The sequence below is a fragment of the Rhinoraja longicauda genome, chromosome 38 (assembly GCF_053455715.1).
Source record: "Rhinoraja longicauda isolate Sanriku21f chromosome 38, sRhiLon1.1, whole genome shotgun sequence".
NCBI lineage: Eukaryota > Metazoa > Chordata > Chondrichthyes > Rajiformes > Arhynchobatidae > Rhinoraja > Rhinoraja longicauda.
In genome coordinates this window covers 13,050,430-13,075,415 of record NC_135990.1, presented here as the reverse complement: position 1 = coordinate 13,075,415, position 24,986 = coordinate 13,050,430, and the positions used below count along the sequence as shown (strand labels likewise).

Sequence of the window (24,986 nt, the reverse complement as noted above, 5' to 3'; positions counted from 1 at the left end):
CCAGCACCACCATTCAATGTGATCGTGGCTGATCATTCTCAATCAGTACCCCGGTCCTGCCTTCTCCCCATACCCCCCGACTCCGCTATCCTCAAGAGCTCTATCTAGCTCTCCCTTGAATGCGTTCAGAGAATTGACCTCCACTGCCTTCTGAAGCAGAGAATTCCACAGATTTACAACTCTCTGACTGAAAGAGTTTTTCCTCATCTCCATTCTAAATGGCCTACCCCTTATTCTTAAACTGTGGCCCTTGGTTCTGGACTCCCCCAACATTGGGAACATGTTTCCTGACTCTCACGTGTCCAACCCCATAATAATCTTTTACGTTTCGATAAGATCCTCTCTCATCCTTTTAAATTCTAGTGTATACAAGCCTAGTCGCTCCAGTCTTTCAACATCCTTATTTAAAGTTACCCTCCTACTTCTTAAAACTGAAGTACTTCCCAACTCTGATCTGTAGTATGAAGTCATAGAGACTTGCAAATGGAAACTGGCCCTTCGGCCCACAGTGTCCATACCGTCGTTCAACTGATCCCACACTAAACCCATTTTATTCTCATCAAGTTCTAATCAAATCCCCCACATTCTACCGCTCACCTACACACCAGGGGCCAATTAACCTGTGGATCTGCAAGTCTTTAGGGAAACCGGAGGAAACGAGCTGCCGGAGGAGGTAGTCGAGGCAGGTTCTATCACAACATTTAATAAACATTCAGACAGGTACGTGGATAGGATAGGTTTGGAGGGACAAAGGCCAAACGCATGCAGGTGGGACTAGTGTGGATGGGGCATGTTGGTTGGCGTGGGCAAGTTGGGCCGAAGGGCCTGTTTCCACGCTGTATGACTTAAAAACCCAAGCAATCTTTACTTTAGATTATACTTTAGACTTTAGGTGTACAGCATGCAAACAGGCACCTCGTCTACATTTCACTCCGCTTCTTATCTGACACCCGTTTGTCTCTTTTCCATCTCTGGCCTTTGTCCACCCATCTGCTAATCAAACCCCACTCACCTGTATCCACCTATCACTCTGTCCAGCACCCACTTCTTGTCTGACTTTCTCCCTCTCCGACCCCTCTCCCAACCCCCCCCCGCCTCCCTTTACTACAATCAGTCCGAAGAAAGGTCCTATCTATGCAAAGATAGACACACAGTGCTGGAGTAACTCAGTGGGTCAGGCAGCATCTCTGGAGAAAAAGGATAGGTGATGCTTCGGGTCAGGATCCTGCTTCACTCACTCGTCCCGACCCAAAACATCACCCATCCGTTTCTCCAGAGATGCTGCCTGACCCGCTGAGTGACCCCAGCACTTTTGTGTCTATCTTTGGTATCAACCTGCATCTGCAGTTCCTCGTTTCTACATCGCCCCTCCACGTCCCCCACAGATGCTGCCCAACCCGCTGAGTTACTCCGGTACTTTCTGTCTTTGCTCAAGGTTCCAGCGTCTGCAGTTTTCTCTGTGATTCTCTAATTCAGATCAGCGATTGTAAAAGTACTCCCTTGGTACTGAGGTGTTTGGAGATGATTTTGTGGGAATATGTGAAACAATTCTTCACTGAACCACTCATTCACTCGTCCTTTCAATGTCAGAACTCCCTTTGCAGGTCTTTCACTCTCCCTCTGGTATCCCGCCTTAATCCCGAGCTTTATTATTGATAAATGTGTATGTTGGCTACCTTCATCAGTGAATGTTAGGATATTGGATAAATAGTCCTAAATCAAGTCCTCAATCACCGGGGGTGGCACGGTGGCTCAGCGGGTCGAGTTGCTGCCTTACAGTGAATGCAGCGCCGGAGACCCGGATTCCATCCCGACTACGGGTGCCGTCTGTACGGAGTTTGTACTTTCTCCCCGTGACCTGCGTGGGTTTTCTCCGAGATCATATCATATCATATATCTACAGCCGGAAACAGGCCTTTTCGGCCCTCCAAGTCCGTGCCGCCCAGTGATCCCCGTACATTAACACTATCCTACACCCACTAGGGACAATTTTTACATTTACCCAGCCAATTAACCTACATACCTGTACGTCTTTGGAGTGTGGGAGGAAACCGAAGATCTCGGAGAAAACCCACGCAGGTCACGGGGAGAACGTACAAACTCCTTACAGTGCAGCACCCGTAGTCAGGATCGAACCTGTGTCTCCGGCGCTGCATTTGCTGTAAAGCAGCAACTCTACCGCTGCGCTACCGTGCAAGTCTTCGGTTTCCTCCCACACTCCAAAGACGTACAGGTATGTAGGTTAATTGACTTGGTAAATGTAAAAACTGTCCTTAGTGGGTGTAGGATAGTGTTAATGTGCGGGGATCGCTGGTCGTGTGGGCTTGGTGGGCTGAAAGGGCCTTTTTCCACGCTGTATCTCTAAACTAAGTTACGAATGTGCTTCCACCTTGTTGTGTTTGAGACTGTACTAGTAAGCAGTGCGATTTCCACACTGTCAGTTTTTTGCAGTTGCTGTTTTTGGTTTATGAGCCAGCAATACTCTTCAAAAAGTGTGAAAGTGAATCTCCCTTCTGTTCACAGTTCAAGTTTGTGGGATTGTCCAATGCGTTGTGCACACCAGAAGTGATTTGTCAGGCGTTGGCTGCCGATTATCCTTTTGAGGTAACCAAAGTCCCACCGCTTTCATTGATACCCCTACGGCTGCCGTGAATACTCTGCCAGCGTCATTGTTACTGGATCATCAACGTTGGTACTCCGCTGTTACTCTGCCCATGGGAGCCGTTGTTACCCTGCTCTTACCCCATTAGCGCAATTATTACTCTGCTGGAGTCATTGTTACTCCACCAACATTGGAACCCCCGCTGTTACTCTGCCATTGTTACCTCGCTCTTACTCCATTAGCACCATTATTACTCTGCCGGCATCATTGTTACTCCACCTTCATCGTTGGTCCCCCCGCTGTTACTCTGCCATTGTTACCTCGCTCTTACTCCATTAGCACCATTATTACTCTGCCGGCATCAGTGTTACTCTAGGTTCGTCGTTACTCTACCAGGTTCATTGCCACTTCTCAGCCTCCATCACTCCAGGGAAAACAAGCCCAACTTGTCTAACGTCTCCCATAACTATTATTATTAAGCCTTTATTGTCATTGTACTTAGAGATACAACGAAACTAAAGCCCACTGATGCAAGTCACACCCTGGAGAATCTCCTTTGCACGCTCTACATTGCAATCACATCCCTCCTGTAGTATGGTGGCCACAATAGCACATAACATCCAAACCTATCCCAACCAATGCATTGTAAGCCTGTAACATCAAGTTGCAAATCTTATATTCTGATAACTCTTATAAACTGAGGGAGTGCAACGTAGGTTCACCAGGTTAATTCCCGGGATGGCGGGACTGACATATGATGAAAGAATGGGTCGACTGGGCTTGTATTCACTGGAATTTAGAAGGATGAGAGGGGATCTTATAGAAGCATATAACATTCTTAAAGGATTGGACAGGCTAGATGCAGGAAAAATGTTCCCGATGTTGGGGGAGTCCAGAACCAGGGGTCACAGTTTAAGAATAAGGGGTCGGCCATTTAGGACTGGGATGAGGAAGAAACTTTTTCACCCGGAGAGTTGTGAATCTGTGGAATTCTCTGGCACAGAAGGCAGTGGAGGCCAATTCACTGGATGTTTTCAAGAGAGAGTTAGATTTAGCTCTTAGGGCTAAAGGAATCAAGGGATATGGGGGGGAAAAACCGGAACGGGGTACTGATTTTAGATGATCAGCCATGATCATGTTGAATGGCGGTGCTGGCTCGAAGGGCCGAATGGCCTGCTCCTGCACCTATTTTTCTTTGTTTCTATGTTTCTCTATTTTATGCCTCATCCAATGAAGGCAAGCATGCCTAATGCCTCCTTCACCACCTGTTTGGCAGGTGTTATGGAATTCCCCAAGATCTTTCTGTTCATTAACGAACCTTTGAGCCTTGGCATTTACTCTAAATCAATGGTTCAATGGAGCTTTATTGTCACAAAAGCTCAGTGAAGTTCTTTCCTTGCAAAACGTCCAGTAGAGTATCACCAGACCACCCCCAATTAGCAATTTTACAGAAATAGTCTTCTGAGCCCTACATGCTCTCCTTATTTTGATTTCCCATTGTGTCACCTCACACATAGTGGGATTACATTCCATCTGCCAGGGCACTGCTCAACTTTCCACCTGATCTAGATCATGCTGTAGCTTCAGACACCCTTCCTCACTGGCACATTGGCACAGCTGGTGGAGCTGCTGCCTCACAGCGCCAGCGACCCGGGCTCAATCCGGACCTCTAGTGCTGTCTGTGTGGAGTTTGCATGTTCTCCCGTCCGTCTAAAATGCTGAGTTCCCCCTGCTTCTAATGGCTGTGAACTTCTTACATATTCCCGACTGGAAACGTTGACTGCCCATTCCTTCCGCAGATGCTGCCCGACCCGCTAAATTCTTCCACCTCTTTGTGTTTTGCTTTAATCCTTCCTGCAGGTGGACGGCCTGTTGTTCTACCACAGCCGGACACACTACACCCCAGGGAGCACGCCGCTGGTCGGCTGGCTGAAGCCGTACATGGTGGCTGACATTCTGGGGATGTCTGTCCCCGATGGCCCTCTGACCTCGAAGCCCGACTACGCCAACTCTCAGATGCTGCAGATCATCGAGCTGAAGAAAAACAAGGCCGGGCAGGACGGTGCCAACGTGGGCACGAAGGAGGCGCTGAAACCAGGCCGCTACGAGCTGGAACATCTCTCGACCCCCAGAAAGACCAAGAGCACTCCCACCAAAATGGAATGCACAGGCAAAAGCGAAAACTAAGTGCCCTGCCCGTGACGGGCGGGCAGGGTCCTCTCCCCTCGAAGCCCCTCTGTTTATATCGTGGAGCCGCTCGCGACGTGAGTCTTCCTTCATCCGGGGATTCGATGGAGTGAGGATTGTTGGGAGGAACTGGCTGGGAGAATCTCCAGCTGTTGCTGCTGCTCCTGTATAAATATGGAGGGCTCTTCTTGGTGAGAGGGGAGGCAGAGTTTGCCCTCACTGCGCGTCCAAGGACAGGCACTGGTCAGGGCACTTGAGAACATCACGTTTGTGCCAGTATGTGTTTGTACCAAGTAGACACTTGGCTACCTTCATCAGTGAATGTTAGATATTTTACGCAGCAGGGAAGGAATTGGTAGCAGTGTGTGTTTTTATTAATTGATTTAATTACATAAGGGTATTGGTAAGTCTGGCTTGGGAGTGTGAAGTGGATAGATAGATACTTTGTTATCACTTGTGACATGTTACTTTGAGATTCTCTGTTTTGCGTACCATACACACGGTATGCAAAGAGTCCCCACGTATAGGGCATCGCATGGGCATGACCTTGCACACATCCCACTATTGGAACCTCGGTCAATTCTGTAATCATTTTACGCTGTCAATAAGTGAGGGGTTCCGACTTCAATCTTTGGCTCTCTGGGCTCCACCCGCACGCTTGTAGCTTCACCAGCTGTTAGTGACCATGAAATGCAGCTGCAGTCCCTCCAGCAGTGTCCACTTCCCTCTTTACTCTCCTGGCCGCTCCCTCAGTTTAAGGCAGGTTCGCGATGAACTCAAAGGGTAACTGGCATTGCCAAGGGATATTTGCTCCCAGTAACTTGTTGAATTTGAGGCTTAACTTCTCTCCTTGTAAATATATGATAGCTCACTTCATTGGAAAGCCTGTTTTAATTTGTGCATTTCTCTCCCAGGCTAGTGTTTTTAATGCTTGATTTATAGCTTTGTTTCATTCTGAAGATTGAATGTGCTGCCTACCGGTCTTGTGGCCTGCTTTTTAATAAACCAAACTATTCTCATTGTCAGCCCTAGTGGACATGTGTGTGTGTCTGTCTATGTGTGTGTGTGTCTGTGTGTGTCTGTGTGGGTGCCTGTGTGTGTGCGTCTGTGTGTGTGTGTGTGCGTGCAGGTGCGCGTCTGTGTGCTTGTGTGTACACTTTGTGTGTGCACGGGCTTGTTCTTGTGTGTGCCTGTGCGAGTGTGTCTGTGCGCGCTGTGCACACTTTTGTGTGCGCGTGCTTGTGCGTGTCCACACACGTGTGTGCAAATGCATGCCCAATGCAATTACTTCCATAAACCGTACTTCGGAGCCCAACCTTCTTTGTCTTTGTCTTCTGACTCCAAGTAAGGATTGCCCGCCAGGGTCTCGGCTAGTGTTGCTCTGCACAACAGGTTGGACCAACATCCAAACCTTTATTTCAAGGTTTCAGGGTCAGTTTATTGTCACGTGTACCAATTAAGGTGCAGTGAAATTCAAATTACCATACAGCCATCCGAAGAAAAAAAGCAACAAGACACACAACTACATAAAAGTCAACATAAACATCCACCACTGGGGATTCCCCACGTTCCTCACTGTGATGGAAGGCAAAAAGTCTTTTATTCTCCCGCGGTCGGGGGAGTCGAACCAACTGCAGTCGGGGCGGTCGAAGCTCCTGCGCCTTGCGGAGTTCCCGAAGTCGGTCTCTGACCGGAGACCGCGAGCTCCACGATGTTAAAGTTCCGCAGACTCCCGCTGTAGAGTTCAGAGGTCGATCCCTGGCAACGGGTCAGGAGGAGGCCATTCGGTCCTTCGAGCCAGCACCGCCATTCAATGTGATCATGGCTGATCATTCTCAATCAGTACCCCGTTCCTGCCTTCTCCCCATACCCCCTGACTCCGCTATTCTTAAGAGCCCTATCTCGCTCTCTCTTGATGTTAAAGTCGCCTGCTCTGTGATGTTAAAGTCCACAGGCACCCGCGGTGAAGCTCTCGAAATCGGTCTCCAGTAAAGCCCGCCAACTCCTCGATGTTAGGTCGCAGTGCGGACTGAGATACGGTACGGAATAAGCTTGCATCTCCGTCAAGGTAAGAGATTAGAAAAGATTTCCCTCAACTCCCCCGTCACCCCCCACATAAAACAAGCCAACGAACACTAAAAACATACATTTCACGCATACAAATAAACAAACAACACAAGAAGGAAGGGACGGACCGACTGTTGGCGAGGCAGCCATTGGTGGCGCCACCCAGAGGTATTACAAGGTCAGCAATCATGCACGGGTGAGATGTTCAGCAGAGAAAGAGGGTGACGAGGAACATGGAGGGAGCTGAACTGGGGCAGAGCCTTGACCTGACCTGATCCACACTGCTCTCAGTCTGAACAATGGTCTTGATCCGAAACGTCACCCATTCCTTCCCTCCAGAGATGCTGCCTGTCCCGCTGAGTTACTCCAGCATTTAGTGTGTATCCACACTGTGATGCCAGGCCGACGGCTGACACGGGCGTGGTTTCCCCAAATTAATGCTGCAGCTTTTCATCAGACCCACTGCTGATACACAAACCAGAGTTTTGTGAATGTTTATGTCATAAGTGATAGCAGAATAAGGCCACTCGACCCATCAAGTATACTCCACCATTCAATCCTGGCTGATCCCTCCTAACCCCATTTTCCTGCCTTCTCCCCATAACCTCTGACACCCGTACTGATCAAGATCCTATCTATCTCTGCCTTCAAACTATCCATTGACGTGACCTCCACAGCCTTCTGTGGCAAAGAATTCCACGGATTCACCGCCCTCTAACTAAAAAAATGCCTCCTCAACTCATTCCTAAAGGAACGTCCTTTAATTTTGAGGCTATGATCTCTAGTCCTAGACTCTCCCACTAGTGGAAACACCCTCTCCACATGGATGGGCAACATTCCAGGTGGGGACAAGAAACATCGCCTGTCTATGTCGTCTACAGATGCTGCCTGACCTGGTGAGTTCCTCCAGCACTTTGTACTTTGCGCAAGATTCCAGCGTCTGCAGTTCCGACAAGTCGCACCCTGGCCACTCCCTCTTCTCCCATCGGGCAAAAGGTATAGAAGTGTTAAAATGCACACCTCCAGATTCAGGGACAGTTTCATTCCCTGCTGTTATCAAGCAACTGGACCATCCCACCACAACCAGAGAGCAGTGCTGAACGACTATCTACCTCATTGGTGACCCTCGGACTATCCTTGATCGGACTTTGCTGGCTTTACCTTGCACTAAACGTTATTCCCTTATCATGTATCACTGTAAATGGATCGATTGTAATCATGTATTGTCTTTCTGCTGACTGGTTAGCACGCAACAAAAAGCTTTTCACTACCTCGGTGCACGTGGCAGTAAACTGAACTGTACTGTCTTCTAATTACCAGCTCTTCTGCCACAGATACAGTCACTTCTTCTTGGGTTACAAGTGGAATGCTTCTATCAAATCTCTTCTTGATCGTTGCTGCCCTTTTAGGACGGGCGGCACGGTGGCGCAGCGGTAGAGTTGCTGCCTTACAGCGAATGCAGCGCCGGAGCCTCAGGTTCGATCCTGACTACGGGCGCCGTCTGAATGGAGTTTGTACGTTCTCCCCGTGACCTGCGTGGGTTTTCTCCGAGATCTTCGGTTTCCTCCCACACTCCAAAGATGTACAGGTATGTAGGTTAATTGACTGGGTAAATGTAAAAATTGTCCCTAGTATGTGTAGGATAGTGTTAGTGTGCGGGGATCGCTGGGCGGCACGGACTTGGTGGGCCGAAGGGGCCTGTTTCCGCGCTGTATCTCTAAATCTAAAAAATCAAAAAAACCACTTCAGCTTCTAGCCATGTCTGTCAGCTTTCACAAGGGGCAGCCTGTTTGAGCCAGGATTTTCCCCTCATCTCTCAAACATTTAGAGATACAGCATGGAACCTAACCCTCCATTTGACCCAACTTGCCAATGCCGACCAAGGTGTCCCATCTAAGGTAGTCCCATGTTTGGCCCATATCCCATATCCTGTATCTCTAAATCTAAAAATCTAAATCTAAATCTAAACCTTGGATAGACACAAAATGCTGGAGTAACTCAGCTGGTCAGGCGGCATTTCTGGGGAAAAGGAATAGGTGAAGTTTCGGATCGGAACCCCAATCTGAAGAAACATCACCTTCTTCTTTTCACCAGAGATGCTGCCTGACCAGCTGAGTTACTCCAGCATTTTGTGCCTTTCTACAGTGTAAACCAGCATCTGCAGTTACTTTCGACACATTCCATCTAAACCTTTCCTATCCATGTATCTGTCCGAGCATCTTTTAAATGCTGTAGTAGTATCTGCCTCAACTACCTCATCTGGCAGCTTGTTCCACCACCCTCTGAGGGGAAAACGTTGCTGCTCAGGTTTGTGTTAAATCTTGCTCCTCTCACTTTGAACATATGACCTTTTGGTTTTAATTCCCCTACCATGGTCAAAAGACTCTGTGCATTCACCCTATCTCTTCCCCTCATGATCTATAAGATCACCCCTCAGCCTCCTGTGTTCCAAGCAACAAAGTCCTGGCCTGCCCAACCTCTCCAACATGGATTGGAAAGGTTCAGATGGGATGTGTAGAAAGGAACTGCAGATGCTGGTTTACACTGAAGAAAGGCACAAAATGCTGGATTAACTCAGTCCCTCGAACCTTGGCAACATCCTTGCAAATCTTCTCGGCACTCTTTCCAGCTTTAGAGTTTTAAAGGTAGGCAGGGTTGTGAGGTTAGTGCAGTTTAAGAATCAGTTCGACAGGTACATGGATAGGACAGGTTTGGAGGAACATGGACCAAACGCAGGCAGGTGGGACTAGTGTAGCTGGTACATGTTGGCCGGTGTGGGCAAGTTGGGCTGAAGGGCCTGTTTCCACGCTGTATGACTCTAAATGTGCAGAGGTGCAAGAGCAACCATGATAGAACACTCACGAAGGGCCGAATGGCCGACTCCCAGTTATGTTTCCTATTTAACAAATTTGCCACAGCAGGAACCAGTTAAGAACAGTGTAGATTTTTTTTTAATGCGGCAGCTGGATAAATAAACGAGGAAGCAAAGTCATGCTTATACGGTTATTCGAGGAGGCATAAAATGATGCTCATGTGTTTATATTCCCGCACAGTTACAGAAGTTCTGTTTCTGTGCTTTAAATGACAAAGTAATGACTTGCTTGGCTCTGTATCAAATTTTTCTTTCAAATTATAAATGAATGACCTTTCCTGTCAATATTAAACAGAGTGAGCTCAGTGAAGCATCATATCATGAGCTGGCCATTTTCAATTTACCATCAGTTGAGGATAGGTTTTTGATTGAATTGCTGAATGAAAGGGTTAAGCATTCTGTGGGAGACTGAGAATGGAGCTGAGAATGGAGTTTCCATTGGGGCTGATCAGAATCCCAACTCCAAGCAGAACCATTACCGGCAGGACAGAACACAAGTTGAAAGTTTTATCTTCATTCAACAGTTTCAGCAGAGTTGTTCATGATCTCCGAGCTCCTCCGGAGTTATGCGATGAGTGAAATATTTCCCGTTGTAAAGTCACAGTTGTGTCAAATCGGGGGCCAATGTACACCCAACAATCTCTCACCAGGTGATGATAATGTTTACAGACACAAAATGCTGGAGTAACTCAGCGGGCCAGGCAGCATCTCTGGAGAGAAGGAATGGGTGACGTTTCGGGTCGAGATCCTGAACTACTTCAGCTGAGTTACTCCAGCTTGTTGTGGGTCTGAAGAAGGGTCTCGACCCGAAACGTCATCCATTCCTTCTCTCCTGAGATGCTGCCTGGCCCGCTGAGTTACTCCAGCTTTTTGTGATACCTTCTTCAGATAATGTTTATTTTATTTTAGAGATACAGCGTGGAAACAGGACCTTCGGCCCACCGGGTTCATGCTGAACAGTGATCAGCCGTTCACTAGTTCTATCCTACACACAAGGGGCAATTTACAGAAGCCAATTAACCTGCACGTCTTTGGAATGTGGGGGGAAACTGGAGCACCTGGACAAAATCCACCTGGTCACAGGGAGAATGTACAAACTTGGTACAGACGGCACCCGTAGTCAGGATCGAACCCGGGTCTCTGGCGCTGTGAGGCAGCAACTCTACCGCTGTGCTGCTGTGACGCCCATGATGTATGTGACTGGGGTCAGCGGATAATACAACAGGTTTGAATCGTGGAAACAAGGAACTACAGATGGTGGTTGATAAAAGGAAGACACACAGTGCTGGAGGACTCAGCGGGTCAGGCAGCATCTGTGGAAGAAAATAGACAATAGGTGCAGGAGGAGGCCATTCGGCCCTTCGAGCCAGCACCACCATTCAATGTGATCATGGCTGATCATTCTCAATCAGTACCCCGTTCCTGCCTTCTCCCCATACCCCCTGACTCCGCTATCCTTAAGAGCTCTATCCAGCTCTCTCTTGAATGCATTCAGAGACAGGTATGTAGGTTAATTGGCTGGGTAAATGTAAAAATTGTCCCTAGTGGGTGTAGGATAGTGTTAATGTACGGGGATCACTGGGCGGCACGGACTTGGAGGGCCGAAAAGGCCTGTTTCCGGCTGTATGTATATGATATGATATGATAATTGGCCTCCACTGCCTTCTGAGGCAGAGAATTCCACAGATTCACAACTCTCTGACTGAAAAAGTTTTTCCTCATCTCAGTTCTAAATGGCCTACCCCTTATTCTTAAACTGTGGCCCCTGGTTCTGGTCTCCCCCAACATTGGGAACATGTTTCCTGCCTCTAACGTGTCCAACCCCTTAATAATCTTATACGTTTCGATAAGATCTCCTCTCATCCTTCTAAATTCCAGTGTATGCAAGCCTAGTCGCTCCAGTCTTTCAACATATGACAGTCCCGCCATTCCGGGAATTAACCTAGTAAACCTACGCTACACGCCCTCAATAGCAAGAATATCCTTCCTCAAATTTGGAGACCAAAACTGCACACAGTACTCCAGGTGCGGTCTCACTCGGACACTGGAGATTCCTGAATGGGACCCTTCATCTGAATCAGATGTTAACTTTGCCTTACTTGCCCACTGTGCACATCAAAGAACACTATTCGAACGAGAAAAAAAAATCAAAAGTGCTGGAGTAACTCAGCGGATCAGGCAGCATCTCTGGAGATCAATGGCGATTCAATAGAGAGAACATAGGGTTATCCAGAAATGCTGCCTGGCCCACTGAGTTATTCCAGCATTTTTGAGTTTTTCTCTCGTTTGAATAGTGTTCTGTGATCTTTTGTGGCCACGGTGGGCAGACCAGGTCAAGGTTTAACGTCCGATTCAGATGAAGGGTCACAACGCAGAACATCCACTGTTGCTGCCTGACCCGCTGCGTTCCTCCAGCAGGTTTTCTATGGCTTTCATAAGGTCATAAGGAATAGGAGTAGAATTAGGCCATTCAGTCCATCAAGCCTACTCTGCCATTCAATCAGGGCTGATCTATCCTAAACTCTGACACCCGTACTAATCAAGCATCTTTGGTTCTCCAAAGATTAGGAGTTTTGGTCTCCTAATCTGAGGAAAGACATTTTTGCCATAGAGGGAGTACAGAGAAGGTTCACCAGATTGATCCCTGGCATGGCAGGACTTTCATATGAAGAAAGACTGGATAGACTCGGCTTGTACTCGCTGAAATTTAGAAGATTGAGGGGGGATCTTATAGAAACTTACAAAATTCTTAAGGGGTTGGACAGGCTAGATGCAGGAAGATTGTTCCCGATGTTGGGGAAGTCCAGAACAAGGGGTCACAGTTTAAGGATAAGGGGGAAGTCTTTTAGGACCGAGATGAGAACGTTTTTTTTCACACAGAGTGGTGAATCTGTGGAATTCTCTGCCACAGAAGGTAGTTGAGGCCAGTTCATTGGCTATATTTAAGAGGGAGTTAGATGTGGTCCTTGTGGCTAAAGGGATCAGGGGGTATGGAGAGAAGGCAGGTACGGGGTACTGAGCTGGATGATCAGCCATGATCATATTGAATGGCGGTGCAGGCTCGAAGGGCCGAATGGCCTACTCCTGCACCTATTTTCTATGTTTCTATCTATCTCAGCCTTAACAATATCCACTGAGGTGGCCTTTCAATGCTGGCACCTCTGACCCTGCATCACTCCCTCACCTCTGCACGAGACTGGATTATTTGTTTACGAGTGTGGATTTGCGATTCCCTCTCATCTCGGAGGCAGAGAGACACAGATACTCCAGACGAACACGGCCGGTGCCGTGGAGAACGGACACCGTGTCATTGGAGTCTTCCGACGGCCGCCATTAAAGATCGACACAGAGTGCTGGAGTAACTCAGCGGGTCAGGCAGCATCCCTGGAGCAAAAGGAATAGGTGACTTCGGGTCGGAACCCTTCTTCAGACTGAAAGCAGAGGTGGAGGAGGGGGGTGGAAAATGCACTGGAGGTAAGAAAAGGCCAGAGCAAAGTGGAACCAAAGTTCCACTTGAGCGTAAATGTTCCAATAACGGGTGATGTGGAGTGACGTCGACCCTCACAAATGTTCTTCCCTGAAGCAACAGAACTGAGGGGAAGAAAAGTAGATGAGCCGATTCTTACCTCTGTTTGATGCAGTGAATAATTGCCACCTTCCTCTCTGCCACAGCAGTGACCACACTCCAGAAAGACACCTAGTCTGAAGAAAGGCCTCGACCCGAAACGTCACCCATTCCTTCTCTCCAGAGATGCTGCCTGACCCGCTGAGTTTATCCAGCATTTTGTGTCTACCTTCGATTTAAACCAGCATCTGCAGGTTTTTTTTTCCTACACTCCAGAAGGACATCACTTATCAAATATAGTTTTAGTTTTTAGTTTTAGTTTCGAGGTACAGTGCGGAAACAGGCCCTTCAGCCCATCGAGGTCGCGCCGACCAGTGATCCCTGCAAATTAATACTATCCTACACACACTAGGGACAATTTTTACATTTACCAAGCCAATTAACCTGCATACCTGTACGTCTTTGGAGTGTGGGAGGAAACCGAAGATCTCGGAGAAAACCCACACGGTCACGGGGAGAACGTACAAACTCCGTACAGACAGCGCCCGTAGTCAGGATCGTACCTGGGTCTCCGGTGCCGCAAGCGCTGTAAGGCGGCAACTCTACCGCTGCGCCACCGTGACGCACCTAGTGAAAGGCCTGGATTGAGTGGATGTGGAGAGGATGTTTCCACTAGTGGGAGAGTCTAGGACCAGAGGTCAAAGCCTCATAACTAAAGGATGGTCCTTTAGGAAGGAGATGACGAGGAATTTCTTTGTCAGAAGGTAGTGAATCTGTGGAATTCATCCCCGCACACTAACACTATCCTACACCCACCAGGGACATTTTTTACATTTGCCCAGCCAATTAACCTACATAACTGTACGTCTTTGGAGTGTGGGAGGAAACCGAAGACCTCGGAGAAAACCCACGCAGGGAGAGCGTACAAACTCCGTACAGTACAGCTCATGAAAGGTAGGAATGAAAGGGGAGCTGGTTATTGCTGAACACACAACATTCTGACTTGGAAGCAAGACCAAGCCAGACACTGAGTTGCTCATGAAGAATGCCTCAGTGTTCACTGGAGGGATTTGTTCTATTCCTGAGCGGATATTTGAGAGCGTCACTATGACTGCTTAAATTTGGAAGGGTGAAGTGTTTGTTGTTTTTTTTTACAGCAAATCTTCTATTTCCAAGGTCACATTTCCCCACCTTCCTTTCTATTCGGGGGTAGATGCCAAACACAGGTTTCGTTTTAGTTTCGAGATACAGCAGGGAAACAGGCCCTTCGGCCCACCGAGTCCACGCCAACCATCGATCATCCGTACACGCTAGTTCCATGTTTTGCCGCTTTCCCGACACACGAGGGGCAATTTACAGATACCAATTAAACTACACACCTGCACATGTTTGGAAACCCACGCAGTCACAGGGAGAACATGCAAACTCCACACAGGCAGCACCGAAGGTCAGGATCGAACCTGGGACTCTGGCGCTGTGAGGCAGCAGCTCTACCAGCTGCGCCACTGTGCCGTCCATAAAGGCTTGAGAAGCAGGGCAGCTGCACAGGGGAGCAGCTGGTAAAGTTGCTGCCTCACAGCGCCAGAGACCCGGGTTCGATCCTGACTAAGGGGGCTGTCTGTACTAAGTTTGTACGTTCTCCCTGTGACCACGTGGGTTTTCTCCAGGTGCTCCAGTTTAGACTTTAGATTTAGAGATACAGTGCAGAAACAGGCCCTTCGGCCCACCGGGTCCGCACCGCCCAGCGATCCCGGCACATTAACACTGTCCGACACACACTAGGGACAATTTTTACATTTGCTCAGCCAATTAACCTACATACCTGTACGTCTTTGGAGTGTGAGAGGAAACCGAAGATCTCGGAGAAAACCCACGCAGGTCACGGGGAGAACGTACAAACTCCATACAGACGGCGCCCGTAGTCAGGATTGAACCTGAGTCTCCGGCGCTGCATTTGCTGTAAGGCAGCAACTCTATCGCTGCGCCACCGTGCCGCCCATATTCCCCCCACATTCCAAAGATGCTGTCTGTGTGGAGTTTGCATGTTCTCCCTGTGACCCAGGGCGTTTGCTCTGGGTTCCTCCCACATCCTAAAGACGTGTCCGGGTTTGGTTTCTGTAAATCGTCCCTAGTGCGTAGGATAGTGCTAGTGTCCAGGGTTGATCGCTGGTCGGCACGGATTCGGTGGGTCGAAGGGACTGTTTCCACGCTGTATCTCCAAAGTCTAAATCTCTAAAGATTCCCATTGTGGATATTAGTGGCCTATTAAGTACAAAGTTCAAGGTCCGAAGAAGTGTCTCGACCCGAAATGTCACCTATCCATGTTCTCCAGAGATGCTGCCTGACCCGCAGAGTTACTCCAGCACTTTATGTCCTAAAGTTTAAGGTAATTTCTTTTCTGGTGCCAAACACAAATGCTGATATTGTGCCCATTTCACAGGGGAAAACATGTCATGGATGGCTCATCCTGACAGAAATAGTGGACAAGCCACAGAAGAGGGTCAGGAGCAGTTCAGGTGGGTGTCTGACCCAGCCTCACCATGCCACTGGACGTTCAGTGCCACCTAGGGTTGCCAACTGTCCCGTATTAGCCGGGACATCCCGTATTTTGGGCTAAATTGGTTTGTCCCGTACGGGACCGGCCTTGTCCCGTATTAGGTCCGGGGGGCGCTGTAGGCCACTGTAGGTTCGGACAGTGTAGGCCCGGATGCTGTAGGCCCAGACACTGTAGATGCGGACAGTGTAGGCCCGGACGCTGTAGGCCCGGACAGTGTAGGTGCGGACAATGTAGGCCCCGACGCTGTAGGCCCGGACAGTGTAGGTGTGGACAATGTAGGCCCCGACGCTGTAGGCCCGGACAGTGTAGGCCCGGAAGCCCGGGCGCCGGCTAACGGAGGTTGCGAAACAACCCGCCTCCCGGCCCGGGCGGCCGCCATTGGTGGAGCGGGAGCACGTGGCCGCTGGCTGGGTGAGGTCACATGGGGCGCGGGGCGGTGACGTCACTTTGTCCCGTATTTGGGAGTGAGACAGTTGGCACCCCTAGTGCCACCAGCTTCCCTCAGTCTTGGTCAGTCGATGGTGAGAGGGACCATCAGCTACACCAGCCCAAAATAAACGTAAAATTGTCCCTAGGGTGTGTAGGATATTGCTGATGTGCGGGGATCGCTGGTTGGCATGGACAGTGTGGGCCGAAGGGCCTGTTTCTGCGTAGTATCTCTAAACTAAACTAGACTAAACTAAAACCAAAGCTACAGAGGCGGTCCCAGTAATACTGCTCTAAACCACTTGGCTGTGCATTATCCAAGCCCAGGTCTGAAATTTAGAGACAAGGAAATGCAAATGCTGGTTCACAAAAAAAGAGGGATAACAGACAACGGGTGATCGATGGCCAGCGTAAACTTGGTGGGCCGAAAGGACTGTTTCAATGCTGTATCTCCAAACCAAACTAAATTAAACTAAAAACTCAGTGATGGTTTGACTTTCCCTCACACGCGCGGTGACACAGCCGTAGAGTTGCTGCCTTACAGCGCCAGAGACTCGGGTTCGATCCTCACCACAGGTGCTGTCTGTACGGAGTTTGTACGTTCTCCCTATGACCACGTGGGTTTTCTCCGGGTGCTCCGGTTTCCTCTCACACTCCAAAGACGTGCAGGTTTGTAGGTTAATTGGCCTGGTATTATAAATTATCCCTCGTGTGTGTCGGACAATAGACAATAGGTGCAGGAGGAGGCTATTCGGCCCTTTGAGCCAGCACCACCATTCAATGTGATCATGGCTGATCATTCTCAATCAGTACCCCGTTCCTGCCTTCTCCCCATACCCCCTGACTCCGCTATCCTTAAGAGCTCTCTCTTACTCTCTCTTGAATGCATTCAGAGAATTGGCCTCCACTACCTCCTGAGGCAGTGAATTCCACAGATTTACAACTCTCTGACTGAAAACGTTTTTCCTCATCTCCATTCTAAATGGCCTACCCCATATTCTTAAACTGTGGCCCCTGGTTCTGGACTCCCCCAACATTGGGAACATGTTTCCTGCCTCTCACGTGTCCAACCCCTTAATAATCTTATATGTTTCGATAAGATCCCCTCTCATCCTTCTAAATTCCAGTGTATACAAGCCTAGTCGCTTCAGTCTTTCAACATATGACAGTCCCGCCATTCCGGGAATTAACCTAGTAAACCTATGCTGCACACCCTCAATAGCAAGAATATCCTTCCTCAAATTTGGAGACCAAAACTGCACACTGTACTCCAGGTGCGGTCTCACTAGGGCCCTGTACAACTGCAGAAGGACCTCTTTGCTCCTATACTCAACTCCTCTTGTTATGAAGGCCAACATTCCATTGGCTTTCTTCACTGACTGCTGTATCTGCATGTTTCCTTTCAGTGACTGATGCACTAGGACACCCAGATAGTGTAAGTGTGTGGGTGATCGCTGGTCGGCACGGACTCGGTGGGCCGAAGGGCCTGTTTCCACGCTGTATCTCTAAACTAAACTAAACTACACTAAAGTTAATAATAACATTTCACATATAAGCTGTGTCAGTGAACACTGTGTTCCTTGTGTCATAGCTCAAAAGGGCAGCCACATTACTCAAGCGTAAGTTGTTGTGGAAAGCAGACCAAAGCTTCTCAGAAATACTAGGTCAGCAGACTTGGTTAGTGTTGTCCGCAAGACACATGGCAGATTACTTCCTGTTTCATTTGACTGCAAGTCATCAGTTAGCCTGGGAGCCCAAGAAAGAAAGGACTTGAACCAGTCTGAAGAAGGGTCTTGACCCGAAACATCACCTATTCCTTCTCTCCAGAGATGCTGCCTATCCCACTGAGTTACTCCAGCATTTTGTGTCTGTCTATCTTTAGAACTATTTATGGGACTGGTTGATTGTTCAATTGAGAGAAACTGAATGAACATCGGCCCTTCGGCCCACCGAGTCCATGCCGACCATCAATCATCTGTTCACACTAGTTCCATGTTATCCCACATTTGCACACCAGGGAAAATTTACAGCAGGCCAATTCACCGACAAACCCGCACGTCTTTGGGATGTGGGAGGAAACCGGAGCACCCGGAGGAAACCCACACGGTCACAGGGAGAACGGGCAAACTCCACACAGACAGCAGCCGAGGTCTGGATCAAAGCCAGGTCTCTGGCGCTGTGAGGCTGGCTCTGCCAGCTGCGACACTTGATTTGCATTCTTCCTGCTCAGGTGCAACAGAGGAATTCTGAATGCTTTGGGTATTTGCAAGGATTTTAGCCTCATTCCTCTGAAGAAAATGGAATCAAATGCTCAGGAAGGAACTGCAGATGCTGATTTAAACCGAAGATAGACACAAAAAGCTGCAGTAACACAGCGGGACAGGCAGCATCTCTGGAGAAAGGGTAACAGGTGACGTTTCAGGTTGAGACCCTTCTTCAAATGTCCATTGAAACTTTTTTTAGCTGATGATTCGAATAACTAATGAACCTGCGCGAATGTTGGATGTGGTATTAATGAATAATTATTCTGCCATACACTGGCATTATCTGCACGCCATTTGTATTCGGTAAACTTAAACTTGCGGCCTGAAGACGTTTGGGAATTGGCCAGTTCATCCTCAGTCAAACGTAAAACAAAGGAGTGTAGGAAAATATCTGAAGATGCTGGTACATTTTGTGATGCCTTCGATTTGTACCAGTCTGAAGAAGGGTCTCGACCCGAAACGTCACCCATTCCTTCTCTCCTGAGATGCTGCCTGACCCGAAATGCTGAGTTACTCCAGCATTTCGTGATACCTTCGATAAAACAAAGGAGAGCTTTTCAAACATCGTGGCTGACATTTTGAGATGTTTCCTATACATGCTGGTTTGTTTAGTTTAGAGATACAGCGCGGAAACAGGCCCTTCAGCCCGCCAAGTCCTCACCGACCAGCGATCCCCGCACATTAACACTATCCTACGCACATAGGGACAATGTACATTTATACCAGTCAATTAACCTACAAACCTGTACGTCTTTGGCGTGTGGGAGGAAACCGAAGATCTCGGAGAAAACCCACGCAGGTCACGGGGAGAACGTACAAACTCCGTACATACTGCGCCCGTAGTCAGGATGGAACCTGGGTCGTTGGCGATATAAGCATCAACTCTACCGCTGCACCACCGTGTGGTGAAAAGGAAAGAGACAAGGAACTAAATACTCCACTGGTGACCAAACCTTGACGAACAAGGGCCTGAAACCTTTACACACAGAGGAATTGTGTTCCTCTTGAACCGAATTGACCAAGTTAGGTTTGGTGTCAAGTCTTACCTGATGGCACTCCCTCGAAGCACAATGAGATGTTTTGCTGTGGGAAAGGCAATTTTTAAATCTTAATTACCCTCGTCCTTCGAAGAGAGTCCTTGCTCAGCAAGTTGTGTAGGAAAATGACTGCAGATGCTGGTACAAATCGAAGGTGTCACAAAATGCTGGAGTAACTCAGCGGGTCAGGCAGCATCTCTGGAGAGAAGGAATGGGTGACGTTTCGGGTTCCCGCTGAGTTACTCCAGCATTTTGTGTCTGTCTTCGACTCAACTCGTGAGCCTGAAGCCCCCGACCCAAAATGTCTCCTCTCCGTGTTCTCCAGAGATGCTGCCTGACCCGTTGAGTTACTCCAGCATTTTGTGATACCTCCGTCCTTGCTCAGCAGTTCAGCCATCATCTGTGGAGAGAGAAACAAATTTAACGTTTCAGGAGAATGGCCTTCCATCAGAATCTCACTTTATCGAATCAGAGAGAATTTATGACACACGAGGGTGGCGCAGCGGTAGAGTTGCTGCCCTACAGCACCAGAGACCTGTATTCGATCCTGACTACGGGTGCTGTCTGTACGGAGTTTGTACGTTCCCCCTGTGACCGCGTGGGTTCTCTCCGGTTTCCTCCCACATTCCAAAGACGCACAGGTTTGCAGGTTAATTCTGTAAATTGTCCCTAGTATGGAGGATAGAACAGGTGTAGGTAGGAACTGCAGAAGTTGGTTTAAACCAAAGATAGACACAAAATGCTGGAGTAACTCAGTGGGTCAGGCAGCATCTCCGGATAGAAGGAATGGGTGACGTTTCGGCCCTTCATAGTGAACGGGAGACTGCTGGTCATCGCAGACGCAGTGGGCCGAAGGGCCTGTTTCCCTGCTGTGTCACTGAACGAAACTAAAGAGGCCATTCAGCCCACTCTATGTGCTAGTCCCCTGCTATGCTGAAGTGGCTCCAACAGCAGAAGCCCCTGCAGTTAAAGCAACACGAACAGCTTTAATATTTAAAGGCAACTAAAATAAACCACATTAAAAAAAAAATTTAAAGACATTTTATTCTGAAGTAAAATGACCTGAAAACGTTGAAAATCAAAATGTAGAAGTGGAGGCTGCAGTGTTGTCAGTGTTTACGGGACTTGATGGGGTGCGAGGAGCAAAAGTGGGAAACTCCACACAGACAGCACCGGAGATCAGGAACAAAGATACTAGAGGAGCAAGATGGACCACTCCGTCCAATTCGCCTATACTGAAGTGTAGTACGCAAAGGAGCGTAACATCCACCATTTTAGTAGGCAAAACCCGCCGTTCGCTGTGCCTCTCGCAGTGCAATCAGTGTTTTGGGGGAACAGTATGTGCGATGATACCATTAAAATACAGAATATATCTCATCTATCAACTCACAGATTTTTGTTATTTTTCTTTTTAAATGTTTCTGCAGGTTTCTGCCTACTAAAATGGCGCCATGGCGTACTACGGTTTTTAGGGACGAGTGGTCTATCTTGTTCCTCCAGTATCTTTGGTCAGGATCGAACCTGGGTCTCTGACGCTGTGAGACAATGGCTGTACCATTGGGCGTCAGAACAAACCACTCTGGCAACTCCGATGGCCACAACCTCTCAACCTGAAAATGGCTCCTTTACTCCGAATCTTTGTTTTCAGGTCTGCCCACTGCCCATCATGTTTAATCGTGATCTCTCTGAAGGTTCACCATTCTTAAGGGTCTCGCAAGAGAGGGAACCGTGGTACAGCTGGTAGGCCCACTGCCTCACAACTCCAGTGAGCCGGCTTCTAAGCTGGCCTCCAGTGCTGGCTCCATGTTAGGGTTGCCAACTGTCCCGTATTAGCCGGGACATCCCCTATTTTGGGCCAAATTGGTTTGTCCCGTACGGGACCACCCTTGATCCCGTATTAGTAGGGTTGCCAACTTCCTCACTGCCGAATACGGGACAAAGGGTTAGGTCACCGCCCCGCGCCCCACGTGATCTCACCCAGTCAGCGGCCACGTGCTCCCGCTCCACCTATGGCGGCCGCCATTGGTGGAGCGGGAGCACGTGGCCGCTAGCTGGGTGAGGTCACGTGGGGCGGTGACATCACCTTGTCCCGAATTTGGGAGTGAGGAAGTTGGCAACCCTATTCCATGTGGAGTTTCTATGTGGGTTTCCTTCAGCTGTTCCAGCTTTCTCCCACATCCCAAAGACTAGCGGGTTCATTGCCGACTATAAATTGGCCCCCTGGTGTAGGAACGGGGGGGGGGGGGGACATAGGTTGTCGCCAGTGCTGACCAGTGAATTCCATTGGCGACTACCTACGTCAACCGGCAGCAGGTACCGGCGTCAAAACCGGAGGCCGAAATGACGTGAATTGTCTTAGCTTGTCGCAGGTAGACGTAGGTTGATTTCGGTTGTAGTAGGCTGTCGCCTGCCTGGCCGTAGGTTGTCGTAGGTGCGGTCGTAGGTGGACGTCCTAAGTCGCGACGATTGGGTCGCCGGTTGTCGGTAGCTTGACGTCGACTAGTTGGTAGGTTGTTGTAGCTTGTAGACATTGTCGGAGAGGGTGGTCCAGTCGCCGGTGTTTCGGCGACCTGCTACGACTATGACAGTCACCGGCAGTCACCTAAAAAATCGCCTCAGCGGGACAGGCCCTTTAGTAACCATTTACATTTTCTTTGTGGAACTAAATTAAGGCGCATGTTGCAATCAAAAGCGCTTGAACGATTGGTTGGGCAGAAAGCAGCCAAAACGGTACACAGTAGCGCAACAATTTGAATGAAACACGACCCGTGGGGTTCCCGTGGTGACTGCGTTTGATGAAAAAAAAGACACACAATTTTAATATTATCGAGTGGTCAAACGTTAACTTGAAGAAACTCGGGAGTCATCGTTCAATGAAGCACGCGTTTAATGACGTCATTGAACACGGACGTATTAGATCAAAATGGGGATGTCTATTTTATGGGGTATGGGTCCGAAATACAGCCAAAACGGTACACGTTAGCGCATCAATTTGAACGAAACTTGATACAGGCCAATGGTGAATAAGGCGGGCGTAAAATTGTTGCGCTATCGTGTACCGTTTTGGCTGTATTTCGGGAACACATATATATACACAAGATGAGCGTTTTCATTACATAGATGGGTGGTTTAATGGTCAGTGTAGATTAGATGGGCTGAATGGCTTCTTTCTGTACCGTATAACTCGGACTCCAATGCACAAGATCATGAAGAACCCCAGGAAAAAGGAACTTATCTACAGAACAATTCTCAGCCCATCTTTCCATTGCAAACTACCTGAATAATGTTTATCAAGGCACTTTCAATCCCACTTGCTATTTTTCTTATTTTAATTGCCTCTGCAATTGACTCGTTCTGGTTGAATTGGATGGACGGATTGAGTTGCAGTGAAAGTACACGATTAAACATTAATTCTTCATTGAATTGACAGGAATTATTTTAAGTAACAAAAAACATTCCTGCAATCTTTGAATTACTCATCCGTGGGCTATTCCCATGCCAAGAAATGTTGGATGCAGCAATCCCAACCTTGCATGTGGTGTACAATTGTACCAGCTGCCTTTAGTTACAAGAGAGTAGCGTGGAATCGAGGAGAGTTCCTTGTTTTTTTTTTGCATTACTCACCCGAAATGGGCTTGGTTTAGTTTAGATATACAGTGTTGGAACAGGCCCTTCGGCCCATCGAGTCTACACCGACTAACGATCACCAGTTCTGTTCTACGCCAGTTCTATTCTACACACCAGGGACAATTTTTCTACAGAAGTCAATTAGCCTACAAACCTGCACGTCTTTGGAATGAGGGAGGAAACCGGAGCACCCGGACGGAACCCACGCGGTCACGGGGAGAGCGAACAAATTCTGTACAGACAGCACCCGTAAGCAGGATCGAACGGCAACTCTACCGCTGCGCCACTGTGCCGCCCCAGAGTGGTCAGGGGAGGAAGCCCATCAGATGGTTTTGGAAGATTGAAGAAGGAATGGGTGACGTTTCAGGTCGAGACCCTTCTGCAGACCAGGAGCTGCAGTTCCTTCCTTTTTGGAAACCTGGTGTTTAAGGTAACGGTCTAATAACATGAAGGGTGACAATGTATTACTTCATTGACTGTGAGGTTCTTGTGTAAATGTCACAAGTTGAGCTGAAACCCCTTCCATCCAGCGCGGACTGCTCAGGTCGGTGTGACTCAATGTGCTCAATGGAGGTAGAACATGCATGGATGACATTCCACATAGGTGGACACAACGGTGGGCGGGTGTGAGGTGGAAGAGCATAGGGGAAGGAGCAGCTAGGAGATTAAAGGGGAGGCTAGGATGGATGGGTGTATTGGGGAGGGGGTGGATGGTCAGGAATAGGACATGGGTGGGAGTGCATGACCAGAGCAGGAGATGGTGGGAGTGTGGGGGCAAGAGAAAGGAGAGGTTGGGCAAGCGAAGGGAGAGGTTGGGCAAGCGAAGGGACAGGTTGGGCAAGCGTAGGGAGAGGTTGGACAAGCGAAGGGAGAAGTTAGGCAGGCACGCACAAGGCAGGAGGTCTCGGGGGGACGGACATGGTGGGGAGGGGAGGGAGGGAGGAGAGGAGAGGGCGGGTGAGGAGGGGGGTACGTTAGAGGAATCAGGGGGAGAAGTGGCTGTGAGGAAGGAGAGGGGAGTGGTGGGGAGGGGTAGGAAGGGGGTGGGTGGGAGAGAATGGGAACGGGGGTAGAGTGTGAGGAGGGGGTAGAGGGGATGGGGTTGGAAGGGAAGGAGGGGGGAAGGGGTATAGTGGGGGGAGGAGGGGGGGTAGAGTGGGGGGAAGGGGGGTAGAGTGGGGGGAAGGGGGGGTAGAGTGGGGGGAAGGGGGGGTAGAGTGGGGGGAAGGGAGGGGGTAGAGTGGGGGGAGGGGGGGTAGAGTGGGGGGAAGGGGGGGTAGAGTGGGGGGAAGGGGGGGTAGAGTGGGGGAAGGGGGGGTAGAGTGGGGGGAGGGGGGTAGAGTGGGGGGGAGGGGGGGTAGAGTGGGGGGAAGTGGGGGGGAAGGGGGGGTAGAGTGGCGGGAAGGGGGGGTAGAGTGGGGGGAAGGGGGGGTAGAGTGGGGGGAAGGGGGGGTAGAGTGGGGGGAAGGGGGGGTAGAGTGGGGGGAAGGGGGGGTAGAGTGGGGGGAAGGGGGGGTAGAGTGGGGGGAAGGGGGGGGTAGAGTGGGGGGAAGGGGGGGTAGAGTGGGGGGAGGGGGGGTAGAGTGGGGGGAAGGGGGGGTAGAGTGGGGGGAAGGGGGGGTAGAGTGGGGGGAAGGGGGGTAGAGTCGGGGGGGAAGGGGGGGTAGAGTGGGGGGAAGGGGGGGTAGAGTGGGGGGAAGGGGGGGGTAGAGCTGGGGGGAAGGGGGGGTAGAGTGGGGGGAAGGGGGGGTAGAGTGGGGGAAGGGGGTGTAGGGCCGGTTA

At 49.4% G+C, this 24,986-nt stretch overlaps 1 protein-coding gene across 3 annotated transcripts in view; it reads left to right on the top strand.

The window, feature by feature from the left end:
- snupn (snurportin 1) overlaps window positions 1-5,794 on the top strand; it is a 39,284-nt gene extending 33,490 nt beyond the window's left edge. For all 3 annotated transcript variants that reach the window (XM_078429692.1, XM_078429691.1, XM_078429694.1), the window contains exons 8-9: window positions 2,524-2,604; window positions 4,463-5,794. In XM_078429692.1, the coding sequence (XP_078285818.1) occupies window positions 2,524-2,604; window positions 4,463-4,789 (408 nt within the window). In that variant the 3' untranslated portion in view covers window positions 4,790-5,794. The remainder of the gene's footprint in view (window positions 1-2,523; window positions 2,605-4,462) is intronic.
- Window positions 5,795-24,986: the final 19,192 nt, after the last annotated feature.